At 43.1% G+C, this 19660-nt stretch overlaps 2 protein-coding genes across 3 annotated transcripts in view; one reads left to right on the forward strand and one right to left on the reverse strand.

Annotated features, from left to right (window-relative positions):
- The window catches only part of CENPP (centromere protein P), a 235597-nt gene extending 223328 nt beyond the window's left edge, over positions 1-12269 (forward strand). For both annotated transcript variants that reach the window (NM_001105615.1, XM_024995503.2), the window contains 3 exon segments: positions 10279-10358; positions 11514-11605; positions 11948-12269. In NM_001105615.1, coding sequence (NP_001099085.1) covers positions 10279-10358; positions 11514-11605; positions 11948-12078 — 303 coding nt within the window. In that variant the 3' untranslated portion in view covers positions 12079-12269.
- Positions 12110-19660, reverse strand: part of IPPK (inositol-pentakisphosphate 2-kinase) — a 59521-nt gene continuing 51970 nt past the window's right edge. Inside the window, exons 12-13 of the mRNA XM_024996269.2 lie at positions 17373-17452; positions 12110-14779 (exon numbers count right to left, since the gene is read on the reverse strand). Of these exons, the coding sequence (XP_024852037.1) occupies positions 14554-14779; positions 17373-17452 (306 nt within the window). The 3' untranslated portion in view covers positions 12110-14553. The remainder of the gene's footprint in view (positions 14780-17372; positions 17453-19660) is intronic.

A 19660-nucleotide genomic window follows, 5' to 3' on the forward strand; every position in this document is an offset into this window, starting at 1 on the left:
CGTCCCTGAGATCCATCCATGTGGAGTGTAACTGGTGACCATTCATTTCACAGCCCTTGAGCCTTCTGTCACATGGATGAGCCACAAAGCGTTCACCCAGGGCTCTGTCCCTGGCCCTTTCCAGGTCCTGGCAGTTGTAAACAGTGCTGCTGTGTGCTCATGTCTTTTGGTGATACTGGTACATGTTTATGTTGAGTAGAATTGCTGAATCTTAGGGTACATGTATGTTCAGCTTTTGGAGGTGTTGTCAAAATAACGGTGCTCATTTACACTCTCACCAGCAGGGTGTGAGGGTAACAGTTGCTCATATCAGTTTCAACACTGGTTTTGTCAGCTGTTTGTAGCCATTCAGGTGTGTATGTTGTGGTATTCCATTTGTAGTTTTTATTTTTACTTTCCTGATGCTCAGTGTTATTTTGTTCCAGGACATACCCAGCATTTAACAAAGTACCCAGTGTTTTTATTGGAGCTCTTTCAACACAGACAGAAATGTAAATTCACATTGGCTTAACAAAAAGCAAAGTTAGTCACTCCAGTTGTAGCAAAGAGCTGGAGTAGTTCAGACAATTAAAGAAAGGGTAGCCTGCATGTGGGGATCACATCAAGATAGAGGATTTTCCCTCCTGTTGTGAGGCCCTCATTTCTGCACGATTCTCTGCTGGTTGTCTATCAGGGCAACACACAGGCCTCCCACAGCCTGAACAGCTCCTGCTGGAAAAGGTTTTGTCCTCCCAGCATCTGTCATTTGGCCCAGGGTACATTATATGCTGTTCGTGAGGAGCTAACAGTCTATGATGACCTGAGCCAATCCTATGAAAGGGACAGGTCTGTTGCCAGAGTAAGGGTAATAAGAACGCTTGCCAGGCAAAGAAAAACAGGTCTGACAGTCCACAATAGTTCCACACAACAGCCACGCTGCAAATCATTTTGAGTGATGAATTATCAATCCAAGTTCATCATGTGTGTAGGTCTCATTGTGTGTGAGAGGATGAATTTGAAATACTTTTACTTAAGAATTTCTCTAGGAAAATAAAGCAGTTTCAGGACAAGGCAGCAAAGAAAATCCTCTGCCCTCAATCAATTCAAGAGCTAGTCCATGCTAAAAATTTGAATCATTATAAGATGCATTTTGCCAGCTCATGGATGATCTGTAGACAGATGCATATGTGAAAGCGTTTTCATGTTTGCTCCTCTCTTATTACCTGTTTTGAGTCTCAAGTCAAGCCCAGGATCAGCTGACCCCTTCTTCCGGCCTGGTTCTAAGGGCACTGCCAGATGTGTTACTCTAAGACCCAAAGAACAACTGTGCATTTTCTCTTAAGAGTCTAGGTAAAAAAAAAAATTGGAGCCCCTTATTAGAATAATACTTAAACCCATGGCAGAACATAAGAAGGTGTATATAGAGTAAGGATCTAGGTGAATTTTCCTACCTCTCACAAAAATGTCATGTGGGATCCTGAGTGGGAATTCTGAAACAGAAAATGGACATTAAGTAAAAACTAAGATAGCTAAATAAAATATAGACTTCAGTTATAAAAGTGGTATCTCAATATTGGTGCATTGATTGTAATAAATATACCACACCAATATTAAATGTTAATAATATAGGAACTCTGTACTATCCTTCCAATTTTTCTGTCAACCTAAAACTGTTCTAAAAAGCTTGTTTTGAATTCAGTAGAGGGGCTTGAAAGGAGCCCATGTACGTGGAGGGAGGTGTTGGTCCCTGAAGCATAAGCCTTATTGGTTTCAGGGTGAGTTTATCTGAGCTGGACCATGGGTCACCTGAGTTTGCTTCAAGAAAGGCATTGGAGTTAGGAAGTCAGCTCAGCTTGGCTTCTTTACATTGGGCTCAGGGTCATTGCAGCAGCCTTGCAAATCTATGAGCCTTTTTTCCCTTATTTTTAAAGTGTGCATAATTTTATATCCCTGATTCATAAAGGTATCATGTGAATAAATATGTAAAAATCTGGCAAAGTTAGAACTATTGTGCAAATACAATATATTATTATTGTCCTTTGGATTATTTCACCAAGACTTGTTTCCTCTCTCACATTTTAATTCTCTTGCCTAATATTCATTTTGTTTTATGACAATAAAGCTATCAGGACTTGATATAGTACAAGATTTGAACCATTTAAAATTTTAGCTACATGAAGAAGGCGATGGCACCCCTCTCCAGTACTCTTGCATGGAAAATCCCATGGATGGAGGAGCCTGGTGGGCTGCAGTCCATGGGGTCCCGAAGAGTCGGACATGACTGAGCGACTTCACTTTCACTTTTCACTTTCATACATTGGAGAAGGAAATGGCAACCCACTCCAGTGTTCTTGCCTGGAGAATCCCAGGGACGGGGGAGCCTGGTGGGCTGCCGTCTATGGGGTCGCACAGAGTCAGACACAACTGAAGCGACTTAGCAGCAGCAGCAGCAAAATGAATTTTTTACTTTTGACTTATATTTAAAAAGAACTAAGATCTTTTTACTTACATTTCACAATAAAAATGGATTAATTATGCCTTTAAAAAAATAAAATAAAATTTTAGTTACAAACATTATTTATGCCCTTTTATTTTGTCACAGGGTGGGGATTTCCTCTATTTCTAAGGACATGAGTTGACTTAATTATTTATTTATTTTCTTTCCATTTTGAAAAACTGAAAGCATTTTATTTTATTAATTTTTTTTTAATTGGAGGCTAATTACTTTACAATATTGTAGTGGGTTTTGCCATACGTTGATATGAATCAGCCATGGGTTTATGTGTTCCCCATCCTGAAACCCCCTCCCATCTCCTTCCCCATTCCCATCCCTCTGGGTCATCCCAGTGCTCCAGCCTTGAAAGCATTTTAACATAGGACTCGAGAATACAAGTTTGGACATATATCATTAGCTTTATATATAAAATAATTTAAATACTATTTAAACCTTAAATTCTATACCCAAACTATTCAGCAAGTATGAGGGAAAATTGAAAATATAAATGTAAAAGGTCTCCAAAGTGGACCATTGAAACATACTACCTTCATCAGCCACTCTGCTAAAATTCTTCAGAAATGACAGTAGAGAGAGTTTTAAAAGACATAATACACAAAAATGAAGGATAGGCCAGAGGAAGGCAGCAGTACATTCAGGAAGCAGATAATTATAGTTTGATGAGGCCCAGACAAAGCTGAGACCTAACCCCTGAAGGGAACATGCCGGAACAGTCGTTTGGAGGTTGCTTTGACTTTCCCTGGGAGTATGGGAACCGTCCCTGGGGGCAGGGCCTCAGGGGCCATTGCCACTGACAAATGACCTCCAAGCCAAAGCTTTCCAGCTGTGCCTGACTCTCAGCACGCAGGACACTGGGAAAGCTATCTTCCTTGGAGGAAGGAACAAATCAACCGATTTGTTCTCTGGAACCTCTGAAAGAGGGACTGTGGGTAGAAGAATTAGTAGAAAGTCTATATGAGAGGCAGTCCATCCTCGCCCTGACAGAAGGCCTGTGTGAAAAAGCTTGGCACTACTAAAAGGGGCCTGGACTCTGCAATGCAACCTCACTCCTCTGGAGAGAAAACTAAGAACCTCTAATAAAAAAGAGGCACAGGGGAGTTCCTTGGTAGCCTAGTGGATAGGATTCTGGGCTTTCACTGCCATGGCCTGGGTTCAATCCGTGGTCCAGGAATGAGACCTAGCAAGCCACATAGGGCAGCCAAAAAATATACGCACAGCAAGTTGCTTGCACTAGATCAGGAGCCTGTTACCATTAGGGACCTAGTAAGTCTTATACCATATGGAATATGTGAACAAACCTTTAGGGGCTATTGTGTTTCCCAATCAAAATGGTTTTGTTTGTACCTTCAAAATCAGTTGCCAGCATGAATTATGTTACAAGTTGATTGTAATCACACTTGGCCTCTGTATTACAACTATAGTTGAATTTGGAAATGTGAAATGGTAGTATTATTTATTAGCTCAGGTTTTGGAATCTGATTGCCTTAGTTTTGAATCTGTTTACTAGTTGTGCAATCTTGAGCAAGTATCTTAATTTTTTTAAGCCTCAGTTTCATTTAAATGGGCATTATACCAATGGCTTCATATGACTGCTGTCATCTTTGAATGAGCTAATGCATATTAAGGACATGGGGCCTATAACTGTTAGTTCAGTTCAGTCGCTCAGTCATGTTTGACTCTTTGCAACCCCATGAACCACAGCACACCAGGCCTCCCTGTCCATCACCAACTGCCGGAGTCCACCCAAACCCACATCCATTGAGTCGGTGATGCCATCCAGCCATCTCATGCTCTGTCGTCCCCTTCTCCTCCTGCCCTCAATCTTTCCCAGCATCAGGGACTTCTCCAGTGAGCTAGCTTTTCATATCAGGGGGCCAAATTATTGGAGTTTCGGCTTCAGCATCAGTCCTTCCAGTGAACACCCAGGACTAATCTCCTTTAGGATGGACTCATTAGATCTCTTTGCAGTCCAAGGGACACTAAAGCGTCTTCTCCAACACCACAGTTCAAAAGCATCAGTTCTTCGGCTCTCAGCTTTCTTTATAGTCCAACTCTCACATCCATGCATGACCACTGGAAAAACCATAGCCTTGACTCGACGGAACTTTGTTGGCAAAGTAATGTCTCTGCTTTTTAATATGCCATCAAGGTTGGTCATAACTTTCCTTCCAAGGAGTAAGCGTCTTTTAATTTCTTGGCTGCAATCACCATCTGCAGTGATTTTGGAGCCCCAAAAATAAAGTCTGACACTGTTTCCCCATCTATATGCCATGAAGTGATGGGACCAGGTGGCATGATCTTCGTTTTCTGAATGTTGAGTTTTAAGCCAACTTTTTCACTCTTGTCTTTCACTTTCATCAAGAGGCTCTTTAGTTCTTCTTCACTTTCTGCCATAAGGGTGGTGTCATCTGCATATCTGAGGTTATTGATATTTCTCCCGGCAATCTTGATTCCAGCTTGTGCTTCTTCCAGCCCAGCATTTCTCATGATATACTCTGCATATGTTAAATAAGCAGGGTGACAATATACAGCCTTGACATACTCCTTTTCCTATTTGGAACCAGTCTGTTGTTCCATGTCCAGTTTTAACTGTTGCTTCCTGACCTGCATACAGATTTCTCAGGAGGCAGGTCAGGTGGTCTGGTGTTCCCATCTCCTTCAGAATTTCCCACAATTGATCGTGATCCACACAGTCAGAGGCTTTGGCTGTTAAATCGTATGTGCCAGTGTGGATGTGTAATGTGTCTTTTGAAAGAGAAAACACCTTAAAAGCGCAAAATGTCTGTGAATCTATGAAAAAATTCAAATTAGACCATAGTAACTTCTCTTTTTTTTAGCTTTTAAAAAAGTCTCTTTTATTTGGCTGTGCTGGCTCTTAGCTGTGGCATGTGCAGTCTTTAGTTGCAGCATGTGGGATCTAGTTCCCTGACCGGGGATTGAACCCAAGCCCCCTTCATTGGGATCACAGAGTCTTAGCCACTGGACCACTAGGGAAGTGCCCAGACCATAGTAAGTTTAAATTATGATCAGTTTCAATGCTTTGCACATTACTTTGAGATATATAAAATAGTGAGAGTTTTATTAGTAACAATAAAATTACCAGTGAATAGCTGAATATTACTTTCATCATCTGCCTGCATTTCATTATTTTGCTGGCACAATTACATGTTAAAAACTGTATGAAGAGAAAGTTGTGAAATTTAAAGAGTTTCTAGTGCTGATTATTACACGTGTGTGTGTGTGTGTGTGTGTGTGTGTGTGTGTTCAGCTTCTTAATTATCATTTCTGACTACTGTAAAAGAAACCAACTTGCCTTGCTTTTTAATTATTAGTCTAGAAGGGAACAGACTACATACAAAAGTACAGTTGCTACCCAGTTAGTTAGAATGAAAATGACAATCTTAAAAATCTTAAGAACTACTTCTTGGACTTGTATCCCCACCTGAAGTGATGTTTATTGTCTAGTACTCTTAATGGAGTAGATCTTTTACGGGTACACTTGCCTTCAGAGTTATTGCAGGGTGTATGTTTCTTGGCTATATATTTGATTGATTTTGCTTGCCTAAATTTCCCCTTTCCATTCTAAACAGGGAAGGTATAAGGGGATTATTTATGTAAGCTCTCTTCCTTCCTAGGAGTAGAGTGATTTTATAGCTGCAGAAGGAAGGCTAGAAAATTCTGGGGTGTGGATAGAGGTATTGAGGTCATCACCTGCTTGTTTGTTAATATGCGTGTGCAGAAGGATTCCCAAAGGGCTATGGTATGTGCATGCTCGTGCATGTGTCACACCAACCTGTCTTACCAAGTTCTTACCCCTGAGAGAGCCTGGAAGCCACCAAAGCCCCAGGAGCAATGAGCCTAGGTCTTGGTTTCTAAATACCATCAGCTTCCTAAAGAAACACTGATATACGTTGAATAAATCAGTGATTTGTGAGTCAGTGCTGATAGAAAATAAATAAGGGAGAAGTAAAAGCTCGTTTTTCTGGTGAAAATCTACTTGCCAGTGTGGAAGGAATGATGGAGACAGTCACCCTTTGGCACCCCTTGTGTGGTTGACTCAGCTTTGAGGCACCAGCAGGCCCAGGCTGATGAGTGGATGTCTGAGGAGCCAGACAGTGGCCTGGTCTCATGATGTCCCCTTGGAAAATTCCAATAACAGGGGGGAAAGGGTGGCTTTTGGGTCACCCCAGAAGCACAGCAGCATTTCTGGAGCACTCCCAATGTGGCATCATGAGGAGACATCAGACGTGGACTGAGGCCCAAGAGGCCTCATTTTCCAAACTGCCAAAACTGCCTGGGGCAGTTGGGGCGGGGAGAGTGTGATGGTCACAGGAGGGAGCTGGGAACATCTGAAAATTTCTGGTTGGAATGTTATGTTTTGGTAAAGCAGGAAGATGGCCCTGTTTGGGGAAATGCCACTGAGTGTCCAGGGATGAGGGGTATCATGACTACCACTTGCTCTAGATATCTGTGAACACTCAAGGATACATTTAAGCTCAAGATTCAAGGTTTCCATTTATTTAAGTGGCAGGGGGGAGTAAACTAGGATAGTATGACTGATCCGTAATACATGGTTGGTTTTCTCTAAAGTTCTGTTTAAAATTCTCTTCCTTTTGGACCAGCATCCAGCAGCCATTCCAACAGTAAAGTGGGTCTCAGGTACAAAACTGGGATGAATAACAAATTCCCAGCCTTCTCAAGGCTATCATTTTTTCTATCATAAACACCAGGAGAGTTCTTGACTGCAGACTCCAGACACATGGCAAGCAGCTAAATAAACACACACACAACCCCCACCCCTTTTTTTTGGCTGCACTGTGTATCATGCGGCTTCCCTGGTGGCTCAGATGGTAAAGCCTCTGCCTGCAGAGACCTGGGTTTGATCCCTAGGTTGGGAAGATCCCCTGGAGAAAGAAATGGCAACCCACTCCAGTAGTCTTGCCTGGAAAATTCCATGGACAGAGGAGCCTGGTATCATGCAGGATCTTAATTCGGCCAGGGACTGAACTCATGCCCCCGCATCAGGAGTATGGAGTCTTTCACCACTGGACCACCAGGAAAGTTCTAAACATCCATTTCTGAATCACCACTTAGGACAAACTTCCTGTGAAAGACTGACAGGCGCAGTGTACGTACAGGATCAGCACAACGCAGCCTGTTCCAGCCTTCCCAACAACACTGTGAAGCACAAGGCTCCCATTTGCTCCCTTTAGGTTCCAGGCCCGGACCTTAGTTTTACTAGTGGCGGAACGTGAAGTGTCTCAGGTGATTTCCAAGTCAGGCTGATAACTTTCCTGTCAACCTTTTTGTGTGTGTGTGCAGCTATTTTTTCATGTTAAATATTCTAAAACACACTGGCCAGATGGCTGCCTTATCTGAGTTCATCATCTTAATCCTTTCTTGGGGATTCTGTTGTCTTTTCTGAATGTCAAATACAGTAATATGTAGAACTTTTAATTGCTTTTGAAATGTACTGATATTTGGCCGTGACCTCAGACCCACTTTGCATTTAGTTGTATCACTTTTTCCAACTTCTCTGTCTTCTCCCTCCAGGCCACCTGTATGCGTACACTCTGTCGATGAGACCCACGCTTTGTATTTCTAACTATCAGCAATGGTATCCAGACTTTGCTGTTTATGTTGTGTCTCTGGGCTCCTCTTCAGCCTTTAGTTGCTTTCTTCCTGTCAGCTTTGAATATTTGAGGTCACCAGGCAAGTGAATGAAGCTGGATAAATGGGGCAATATTATTAACTTGTATAAAAGGAAACTTTCCACACAAGTCCCTCTGAGCTCTCCAGAAATGCCCGATCTCTTCCTAATGTCAGCATTTCTACTTTTGGTTTTTATTTTAAAAACTAAAAGGAGTACATTTTATTTATTTTTTTTTTTTTAGTGAAAGCTTTTAATCTAAACCCTCCTTTTGCTCATGAGAAGAAGGCCTAGAGAGGCTGAGGTCTGCTTGGAGGCAGACCAAGCCCTTGGACCTCACGCTGGAACTGGCCCAGGCCACGTGCTTTTAGCTCAGCCTGGAAGTTATACTGCCACAGTCACATGTTCTCCTTTACATTCCTCATACAGTTGTTATTAATTTAGAAGAGCCTGAGGTTTAAAAACCAGCCAGCACTTTCCATTTAAAAATTTTAGGTATACATTTTCTCATAAAAACTGTTTCTCTGAAATTAGAAATCATCTGTAAGTTTAAACCAGGCCCACCCCAGCCTTTGGTCAGAATGGCTTGGTGTTTGGATGTGTTCTTGCTCCATCAGCATCTTTCACACACGGGTCTGGGAGCACTGGCCTCACACGCTGGCAACAAGCTCACTGATATGTGGGCTGGTCCTTTAAAAGTTGTGACACAACTTTGTCCCCACAAGACCTCATTTGAGGGAGCTTATTTTGTTCAGCCCTTCAAGTACCTGTGGCCTCAGGAAGGCCCCATCCTCTGAAGCCCATAGGTTCTGCCCACAACAGTTCCAGTCTTGTCCCTTGTCTTGCAGGGGGAGGGGGGCTGTCTGATTGGCTGCTAGACCAAGCATTTCTCAGATGAAGCTGCACCTCACTGTCCTTCCATGAGGCTTAGGGTGGCCCTCAGGGCAGGGTGTAGGTTTGGATTTGGGACGTGGCAGGGCTTACATCTGATTTCAGCATCAGCCCAGGTGTCTGTTTCTATAGCAAGAGCTGTAAGAAGAGGGAAAGAAAATATGTCTTTCAAAAGCTGTCCCTTGTGGAACTTGAAATCTCACTGTGGAGCCTACTTTAAGTCTCTGTCATATCACCCCAACCCCACAATCTGTTCTTATAAGAACAAACAAAAAAGTTTTCCAAGAACTGAAGACAGAGCCACTCATTACTCTGTTATAAACATTCTGTTTGGATTCCTGCAAAGCTTTGTTGTTCTAATGACCTACAAGTCAAGTCTAATACTGGAGGTTCCCAGGGCCCACTACAAATAACAGAAAGAAGCAGACAGTTCCAAAACTATTACATGGGGTCGGGGGGAGCCAACCCCTAGAAATTTGTGAAATTCTACTTCATTTTCGTTTAAGAGAGAATACTTTCAACTCTAAAACAGTACATGATCTCATCATGAAGCTGAGCTCTAGCAGAGCATGCTTTCTGAAAACCTATTACCCAGAATTCCCAGACACCATGCCTGGTGAGACCCGTAGGTCACTAGGAGAGCTCAGGTAGCCCCACGCTGGCTGTGCAGGAGCTGTCTGCATGCAGTTACCAGTTTGCGGGCCAAGGCCATTCAGCAGCAAGTGTGAAGGTAGGGTGGAAGTACCCACTGTTGGAGCGGCAAGCCCACGGACCTCAGTTTGAAAGGCTTTTGGGCCAAATGTTAAAGCTCTGAAGAAAAATATTTGCTTTACAATAAGAAACCTGGCATGTAGCACCTCACTTCAGTCATCAGGATCAGCATCACCTTCACGAGGCAGCTGGCCAGCATGTGTGGCCAGCCTCCGCAAGCTGTCCAGGTCACGAGACAAGACAGAGGAAGTATGTTGGCCAAATGCTGCAGGGCCCTGGGTAGACAAGCCAGGAAAATCAGAATGCAGTCATGTAACTTGTTAACACTGGGTGGTTGTCAGTGTGGAATCCAGGAGGCTGTGTGGCAGTAGAGATCTAGAACAGGCAGGGCTGATGAGCACAGAAGCCACGAGCGGATGGCCACGGCCAGGATGCCATGATGCCTAGATGAGAAAGTGGCACGCCTGATAATTAAGATTTTCAGGGAATGCAAGACACACCCCACAGATTTCTCTGTTTCTTCTCCCCACAGGAAAAGTACCCAGAAGCTGTGCAGCTCTCAGAGGGGGCCTCCTCCAGCTGCATGGGCATTAGGAACCCCAGTCAACCTGGGTAAGTGCACAGGCCCCACCAAGTCCCTCCCCAACCCAGACAGTTCTTTCCTGTTAAAAACGATTATAAATAGTAGAAAACAAATGTAAACCACCTAACTGACATCTTGAGATGTGTCTGTGGAGTTATAACAGATAGCAGCGATGGCAGGAGAGCACCAGGGGGAGCTTGCTGGGTGAGGGAGGAGGGGAACGTGGGAACTGTAAACACAAATGGGATCTATGAGGAAAAGTCCAGCAGGTGCTGGTCTCACTGCTGGAGTCCTTAGGGAGGGGAAGCCAAGGAGGGGAGGCCAGAGGGGTGGAGTTCTATTTTCATCGACTTATTTCAAGAAAGGTGGGGAGTCTGCAAGTACTGAGTGAGGGGAGAAGTCACCCAGGTCCCCTTCCGCCCACTGTGGGTACCTTTATGTGCATGTGGGCAGGATGTGCTTCTGTGACCTGCGCCTACAGATGTTTCGTTCCAAGCCTTAAAATGGTGTGGTTATGTAAGCCTCTGGAACATGCCTTGTTATTCAACATTATTTCCAAAATTCACCTGTGGTGGTGCCTATAGCTGTAGCTAATTCATTTTCACTGCTTACACTCCATTAGGTGAATATATGTATTTCTGCATTCTTCAAGTCTTGGGCCTTTGGGTTATCATTATCTTCCACTATTTCTAACATTCCTGTTTATGTCCTTGGGCACACGAGTACACAGGCTTCTCTTAAGCATATACTTAGAAATGAAATTCCTGGGTCATAGGGCAGATTCAGCTATCACTGCCAAATTCCTTTTAAAGTAGTTTATCAATTCGTATTTCCCACCAGTAATCTTTTAAGTTCTCGTTGCTGGATATCCTGTACTTCACTTGTACGGTCACATTAACATGTAGTGGGCACAAAACAGTAACTCCCTGTGGTCATTTTCCTGTATGTTAATGATGCTGAATATCTTCTCATGTTTAACTGGCCATACTCCCTGTTCACTTGTGGGTCTTTAAGATCAAGGGAGTCTGAACACAGCCTTGGGGAAGGGCAGCAACTCCAAGGGTGACTGGGAAGACAGCAGCATTCCTGCCCATGTAGGCATCCTCTCCTCTAGAGAGAGTCAAATGCTGCATACAGTTTAGTCTGGTTTTTAAAGCACTCAGCAATGATCTTACCTCTTTCAGATTTGAACTAGTCATTGTTTGGAGGATACAAATAGATGAAGAAGGGAAGGTTTTGCCAAAGCTGGATCTTCTCACCAAAGTGCCGTTGCGAGGTAAGGATGTTCTGGTGATTTCTCACTGTGTTCAACACAAACACCTGCTCATTTCATCTGGTTTTATATGGCAAGAATCAAAAGTAAAAAATCTCACTCATGTACTTTTAAAATAGGTTTTCAAAATATTTTTTTGTCCATAATCCCTCAAAAAGCACATGGAAGTGGGGTTGCCCCTGTAAGGCCCCCCCAGGCTGTGAGGGCCTGATGTCTCTGCCTCAGCAACCGGGGAGGGGCCTGGGTCAAGGTGATTCAGTTGTCCTGGCTTCTCTTCAGTGCAGCCAGTTGAGAATGAGGGAAGTGTCTTGGTGAAGTGTCTTACCCGATTTATTTTCTTTACAGCCCTGGAACTGGACAAGAACAGAGTCATAGAAACTGCTCCTCTCAGCTTCCGAACCCTACTGGGCGTGCTGGGCATTGAAGCCACTCTAGAAAGCCTGATTAAATCATTTTGCACAGAGGAAAGCAGCTAATTCCCAAACAGTGAACAACTACACGTAGGAGTAAGATGCTGCACCTGGAGGTGTGTGATTTTATTGAATATAAACATTTGCTCTTTTCCACTTAGAAACCTTACCTTTAGAACATGTTTATGCAATTATGGCACATTATATATAAGTTGTCAGGACATGAAAAATAAATACAGTTATTTAAATTCAAAATACCAAACAAGTGACACATATAGTGTATTTTTAAAAGTAAACTCAACATCCGAGAAAGTACATAAGTGGCTATCCATCCTGGGATATGGGGAGCCACCATGCCCCTACCTTGGTATGAATCTAAGGGCAGAGGCGGCACCATCTCAAAGGCTGGCCCTCCTCCTACCATCCACCACTGAAGGACTCCTGGAGGGCTTACCAGTGCAGCCTCATTCTTTTACATTCCTCAGACACCCCAGGGGAGCCACACCACCCTCCTCACCTCCTGGCTCTAGAAGCAGCACTGGAGGCTTTCACAGCACCTCTCAGCAGCAAGTCCTCCGACATTCACTCTTCATGGTCTTTCACAAAAAAGTAGAGTGGTTAACATTAACAAATGCAGTAAGACAGCAAACACGGCATTGTCCCTTCACACAGGGCCTTAGCCCCCCGGCCCCTCTGCACAGAAGAAACAGTGTCTTCATTAAAGTCCCCCAGAGTCCTAAGTGCTGCACTGACCTGAGTCGCCAGTTTAAAGTAGAATGGGTGAAAACACTGTTTCCATCAAATGAAAGCCTCAGGGAAGGGGCTGAGGTGGAGTGTGAGAAGTGCAAAGGGTTGAGTCAAGACCCTCTAGCAAGACATACTCATCTTTAATTTTTTTCCCTCAAATAGAGGGTGATTGTTTTCAGACTGTTCACTCCAGTCAGAATAGGCAACAGGAGGCTGCCCAGCCTACCTCCTTGAGGGGCTGGGGTTTCAGAGCTCCACACACAAGAGATTCAGGATCCCCTGCATACCCTGGTGCTGGGCAAGACCATCCTCACCCCAGGCCAGCAACAAGGAACAACCTCAGGCCAAAACAACTCTGGCAGCTACCTACTTCCATACACTCTGGAGCCTGCAACTTGACCATGAGAACAGGGCTCCATGCACACCCCTATGTGTGGAATCTCCAAAGCCCTGTACCCAGCATCCCACATGAATGAGAGGCATGTGTTATTTGAGTATCTTTTTGAACCTCTGAGTGAAGAAGTAAGAAGTAAATGGTAGGACAGGACTGAAGAATAAATTCTAGAAGAGCTGGCTTGATTCAAATAAGCATAATTCTCAATTTATCACAAAATTCCCCACAAAAATTATAATCAGCAAAATATTCTCATTTTTTGTATAGTATTTTCATACAATCTCATGGTTTCACTATTATATTACAATAAGCCTTCATTAGTCCCTCAAAATGATGATATAAATAATCTATACAACCTACCATAGAATAAAAAACTGAAGCCAAGATTCCCAACAGTTTTCATAGCAGCTGGGCACGCTTTTGTGACCCCAACAAGAACCCTCTTGGTGCCAGCCAGGCGTCGCTCGTCATGCAGAAGCAGGGCTGTGGGCAGCCCCGATGGGGAGGTGGTCCAGAATTACTCAAGGCCACCAACACCACACATCTTAGTGAAACCCGAATCAGGATGCTGGCCCTGGCAGAAGTAGCTGAGGTTTCCCAAACATCCAAAAATGTCAGAACACAGAACTGGCAGACGCACAGGCACCCCACGACACCCACCCTGGGCATAGCAGCTCAGAGTTACAGCTCTGCTTTCAGCTTCCACAGCAGCAATTTCAGGTGGGAAAGGATACCTTGTTTCCCCTAAAGTTAAAGATAAAATCATTCAACACAAAATAGAAAGTCAGTGCTCGCATGAGTGGTGTCTACCCCTGCCCTGAGTCCCACGCTCCCTGCTGACCCTGAGCAGAGCAGTGGGTCCAGCACCTCCACACGGACTGTGAGTCCGCTGCTCAGAACTGACGTCCACATCAGCAACTCAGTGCTCTCCACAGCAGGGAACTACTAAACCTGCGCTGACACACGGCTTGTGTTGGAAGAGTGACCAGGTAACTCAGCTGGGAACGTTCCAGTAGTATCTGTGTTTTCTTCAAAGTCCAACTGTAAGGTGTATGTGACAATTCAAGTTTTCTATGTTAGGATTCTGGTGGTAGGAGATCCAAACCTGGGGTCTTATAAGGCTTTTTAGAGATTAGATGTGAACCCTGGGTGGAAAGGGAGAACTGCCCAGGGGGGCCTCCAGGGACACAGCACACTGCTGGGCTCATGTCCAACATTCCTTGTCCTGGAAGCTGTCTCTAATAGGGCATTCCATGTCTCCTAGAGGCAGTCCCACCTGAACAGGGCTTGAAAAGCAAAAACATTCACAGCCAGAAGTCACCCTACACAACAGAAAATAGCTCTATCATTCAACCTTCACATTCTGTGTTCAAGTTTCAAAGCCACTACAAGAAAAAAGGTTAGACCTTATGGAGAACTAACGTGCAATCTTCGCTTTCCTTGAACCTTGTCGACATCACGGTGGCATCTTTGGCATGTACGGTCTTTAAATAGTAGTTGACTATCTTGCTATCCAGTTTATACTGATGAGGAATGCTCTCGTAGGGCTTGAGGTCCAGGTCCAGCACAGACACAGAGAAGGCAAACCTAGATCTCGATGAAGGGACAACAGGCCTTTGATCGGAGCTGGAAGCAAAAGAGCAATTTCAGAATACACAAACCTCCCGAATCCTTTCAACTCAGCTCACAAAGAGCACCCGTTCTGTGCATCTATATGCATTCCATCTCTATCTGTGCCATCTGTATGCCTCATGCTTGAAGCTTCTGCAAGAGAGGCACCTACTGTGATACCTACCAGCACACCAGATAAGAAAGGGTTAAAGTGCAGAAAGATGGAAAAGCAATTAAGTAGACTATGCAACTGATATTCCCCATATCCCAGTAGTATAAACAAACGCTAAAAATGTTACTTATCATGAGCCAAGTATTACAAAACCTAAGAAAAAGAAAGTAGATCTAGCCATACAACAGCCAAATGCATAAAATGTTAAGAACAGACTTCTCTTTACGTATCTTTTCCCATGTCTGGTGAGAAACTCTTGCTCCTCTATGCTTTTTCACATTAGGAAAGAGAGGTCTGGTTTCATGTTTTATTCTCAAATTGTGTCTGTAATGTTTTCTACTTTGTTTCTTAGGGTTTGGCTTTGTGGTTTTTCTAAATATTGGAATAGTTGTATGCTTATAACAAAATATAAACAATTACTTGTACTTAAAACCCTTGATGCGAAGAGCTGACTCACTGGGAAAAAACCCTGATGCTGGAAAAGATTGAGGGCAGAAGGAGAAGGGGACAACAGGATGAGATGGCTGAATAGCATCACCAACTCAATGGACATGAATTTGAGCAAATTCCAGGAGATAGTGAAGGACCAGGAAGCCTGGCATGCTGCAGTCCATAGGGTCACCAAGAGTCAGACATGACTTAGAACAACAGCAACAACCAAAACACTTGCAGGCTAGTTCTGAGTTTTGTACTAACATTTCTGTATATACCACTTAGCTCTCAAAGTGCTCTCAGTGTGCATCCAGATGATTGGTTAAATACATTATACAAGCTTGGTTTAGCCCGAGAGAGAAGTATTAAGGAGTTCTGGTTTCTCCATGCATACTATTCTAGATTTAGACATTATTAAAAACAAATAAATAAAATACCAATTTCTAAAGGTCCTGCCTGGGAGAGGGAAGGCAGATAAAAACATTCCTATCTAATAACCTAATTAAGGCCTAGACTCTCATTCAATTCCTGCTCAGAAATACTGTTTATAAGAAAAATGAATCCCTGGCTCAGTTGCTGGGGTCTTAGCTACTCCCTCTGAACAGCAGAGAACATGTATACAAATTAAGGTCTTGCTTCTGAGTCTCACTCTCAGGGCCTGAAACCCAAGCTTCATGCACCTGGGCTAGGACAGTGAACATCTCTGGCCCTCACCAGGGCTGCACATTTTATAGGAAACCACACATCACATCAGAACCAACACCTGACAAGATGACGTGGATCAAGAAAGGAATCCATCACACAGAGTCTGGTGACAGCATGGTGCAGGCCACTCCTGAGGAGCCTACTGGTCAGCCTCAAGCTCCCAGTGAGCCCAGATCTGAGTCTTCTGATAACTAAAATGCTTCTCTACCCTGTGGATGACACAGGTACCCACATGGTTCAGAAGTTTCTGGACAAACATCCTCACTCCTCTCCAAACATGTCAATTTCTGTTGACCAGCTGTGGTCAAGGGTGTCAGGACTTCTGGCCCCCACCCCATCACATTTCTGTATCCTGACTATATCCTTCCTTCAGGAAGGGTGATAGATAGTAACATTTGTGTGCTTTTCTCTCACCTAACAACACTAGCTTAATCCAAATGGATTCCTGCTAAGCACTGGGAGCATTTTCTTAGGGGATAATGAGAGATTTCAACTAAACAACTTTTTTTTTTTAAACAACTCTTTTAAAAAATATTTCAGTTATGCCCTATAAATGTCCCTCCGTGTTTCCTATCAGAAAGTGGACAATCCTATGCCTGCCAAGAAGCAGGACTCTTAGGAATGTTTAGTTCAAAAGCATCAAAAAACCGAGTGGCTGGCAGCCAGTTACAAGGTCACCTCGACCCAGGAACACCCATCAGAAGATTATGGAACATTCCACAAAACCGTGTGTGGGGTTTGGCACCCTGAAGATTAATGCTATCAATGAGAGAATTTAATCAGGTTCATCCTGAATTCCTAGGCAGAGATAGGATTGGATAATGATGCCCTGGGAGAGATGCTGCAAAGAGGAAACAGAACAATGGAATGTTGTTTTAAAGGCTTTGAAATGACTATAAAGGTTGGCACATCAGGACCTGGAAAAAGGAAGGAAAATAAGGCCTAGAGTAACCTACAGCTTCTTGGGCCTCTGAGCCATGATGGAAACTTGGGGTTTTCTTTGACAGAAAAGTATTTGCACCACAACATCTAAACTGCTTCTAAAGTCCTTGAGATATTTTCTTAGAAAACAGTAGTAATCTTGAATTTAATAGAACAAGCTTTTAAAATTATTCTCAAAAATGTCTTTTTGACTTGTTACAATCTTCTAAAGAGCAAGAGTTAATAATCCCCATTGTATTAAGTAGGCCTTGGAAATTGGCCTTTGTTTATAGACATGATCCTTCAAGGGCCTCTCTCTTGCCAAGCCACAGAATCTTACTAGACCAAGGACATGTGACATAGCGGAAGGTGCCTCACCTTGCATCCTGCAGACAAGGAGAGAGTGCAATCATGATGGAGCAGTCCTTTGCAGTCATGGCAACCCGGTACTGCTGAACCTGCAGGGAAGGAGAAGTCAGTTCCACGGCACCCCCACACATACCTTTCCCAACTGGAGAGGTCCGGGAACTGGTCCCAGATCAGGGGTGGGTTAGGAAGACCCAGGCCCAAAGGGCTCCTTAGAGGCCATTCCCGCCCTCTGACCTCTCACTGTAGGCAGTGTATGGACCCTGATTCCAGAGACCTAGGACTTCAGCAAGAAATCAGTCCACCTTGTAAGAAGAAGCAGTAGCCACACTGACAGCAGCGAGTATCTCCCTGGGCCTTTGTTGCTGCACGTGGGCTTTCTCTAGTTGCAAACAGCAGAGGCTACTCTCTAGTTGCAGTGCAGACTTCAGTAGTTGCAGCACAGGGGCTCATTAGTTGTGGCTTGTGAGTCCTAGAGCATGCAGGCTTTAGAAACTGGCACGTAGGCTCAGTAGTTGGAAGTCTCGGGCGCTAGATCATGGGTTTAGTTGCTCCGTGGCAGGTGGAATCTTCCTGGACCAAGGATCGAACCCATGCTCTCTGCATTAGCAGGAGGATTCTTATCCACTGCGCCACCAGGAAAGTCTCATTTGAAGTTTTTAGACTGCACAGCTCTCACTTTTACAGAAATAAACTAGTTACAAAAAAGTGGGCCCTACACATTATCACTAGCCTCAACATCTGTGTGATGGCAGATCATAACTTCTTGTCTCCCTTTCAGTCATTTCCTTCAATGAAACACATCAAGAGGACTGCCCTGAGACAACATTCAAGCTTCATTCCACAAGGCAGGAATGTGTGGGAAAGAGGGGAGAACCCCAAGTGTGGGTTACACAAGTGTGGCCCCAAGTGTGGCCTGCAAAAATCTTTACAGTAGGAGGAAAAAGAAGCTCTTCTCCTAATACTCATTTAGCTAAGAAATCAAGTATTTTACAATATATACACACACAAAAATCCAGTCTAAAACAATTACAGAGATAAATATTAAAAACAAAATATAAAATATTACATCCTAATCTGCAAGACTTAAAACATAAAAGCCATGAAAGACAAAGACATCTGAATACCTAAAAATAAAAAGCTTTTTTTGATATAGTTATAATCCAAATATAGAAACTTGAATAGGAGAAAATATCTGCAGCATATAATAATCAACATCAAGAATATATACAAGATCTCCCTAGTGGTTCAGTGGTTAAGAATCCACTGTCCAATGCAGGAGGTTTGATCCCTGGTCGGGGAACTAAGAGCCCACATGCTGAGGGTCAGCTACTGAGCCTGTACCCTCTGGAACCTGCCTATCACAAGTAGAGAGCCCATGAACCATGATGAAGACATCTGTGCTGCAACTAAGACCCTACACAGCCAAGATACATTTAAAATATATATATAAAGTGCTACTATTCACAATACCTAAGACATGGAAACAACCTGAAAGTCCATTGACAGATGAATGGATAAAGATGTGGTACATATATACAGTGGAATACTACTCAGTCATAAAAAAGAATGAATGAAATAATTCCATTTGCAGCAACATGGATCCAACTAGAGATTATCATACTAAGTCAAGTAGATCAGAAGGAGACAAATACCATATGGTTTATTACTTAACACATGGAGTCTAAAATATGACAAAAATTTATCTATAAAAAACAGATTCACAGACATACTGAAGAGACTTGCTGTTGCTAAAGGAGTGGGGGTTAGGGGAAGGATGGACTGACAGTTTGGGATTAGCAGATGCAAACTATTTTTAGAGAATGGATAAACAACAATGTATATCACAGAGAACTATATTCAATATCCTTAATAAGCCATAATGGAAAGAATATGAAAAAGAACCTATATACATTTATAACTGAATCACTTTGCTGTATAGCAGAAATTAACACTATATAAATCAATACTTCAATAAAATTTTTTAAAAATATATGAAATGCTAGATCAATATGTAAAAAGAAAACTAATCAAAAAAGATATGGACCAAAGAAATTGACAAGATAAAAAATAGCCAATACATAGATAAGATGTTCAAATGTACTACTAATCAAGGAAATGCAAATTATAACTGTGAAAATTTTTGCTTTCATCACAAAAGTGTCTTTTATTTATATATATATATGAAAGGTCTAGACTTTCACTTCAAGCAATGCTGGAGTATAATCAGGGCCAACCCAACTGCTGAAGTAGAAAAAGCTAAACAAAATATCAAAAACACCTGCTTGAAGTCAGAGGTC

The sequence above is a fragment of the Bos taurus genome, chromosome 8, assembly GCF_002263795.3.
Source record: "Bos taurus isolate L1 Dominette 01449 registration number 42190680 breed Hereford chromosome 8, ARS-UCD2.0, whole genome shotgun sequence".
In the NCBI taxonomy this organism is placed as follows: Eukaryota; Metazoa; Chordata; class Mammalia; order Artiodactyla; family Bovidae; genus Bos; species Bos taurus.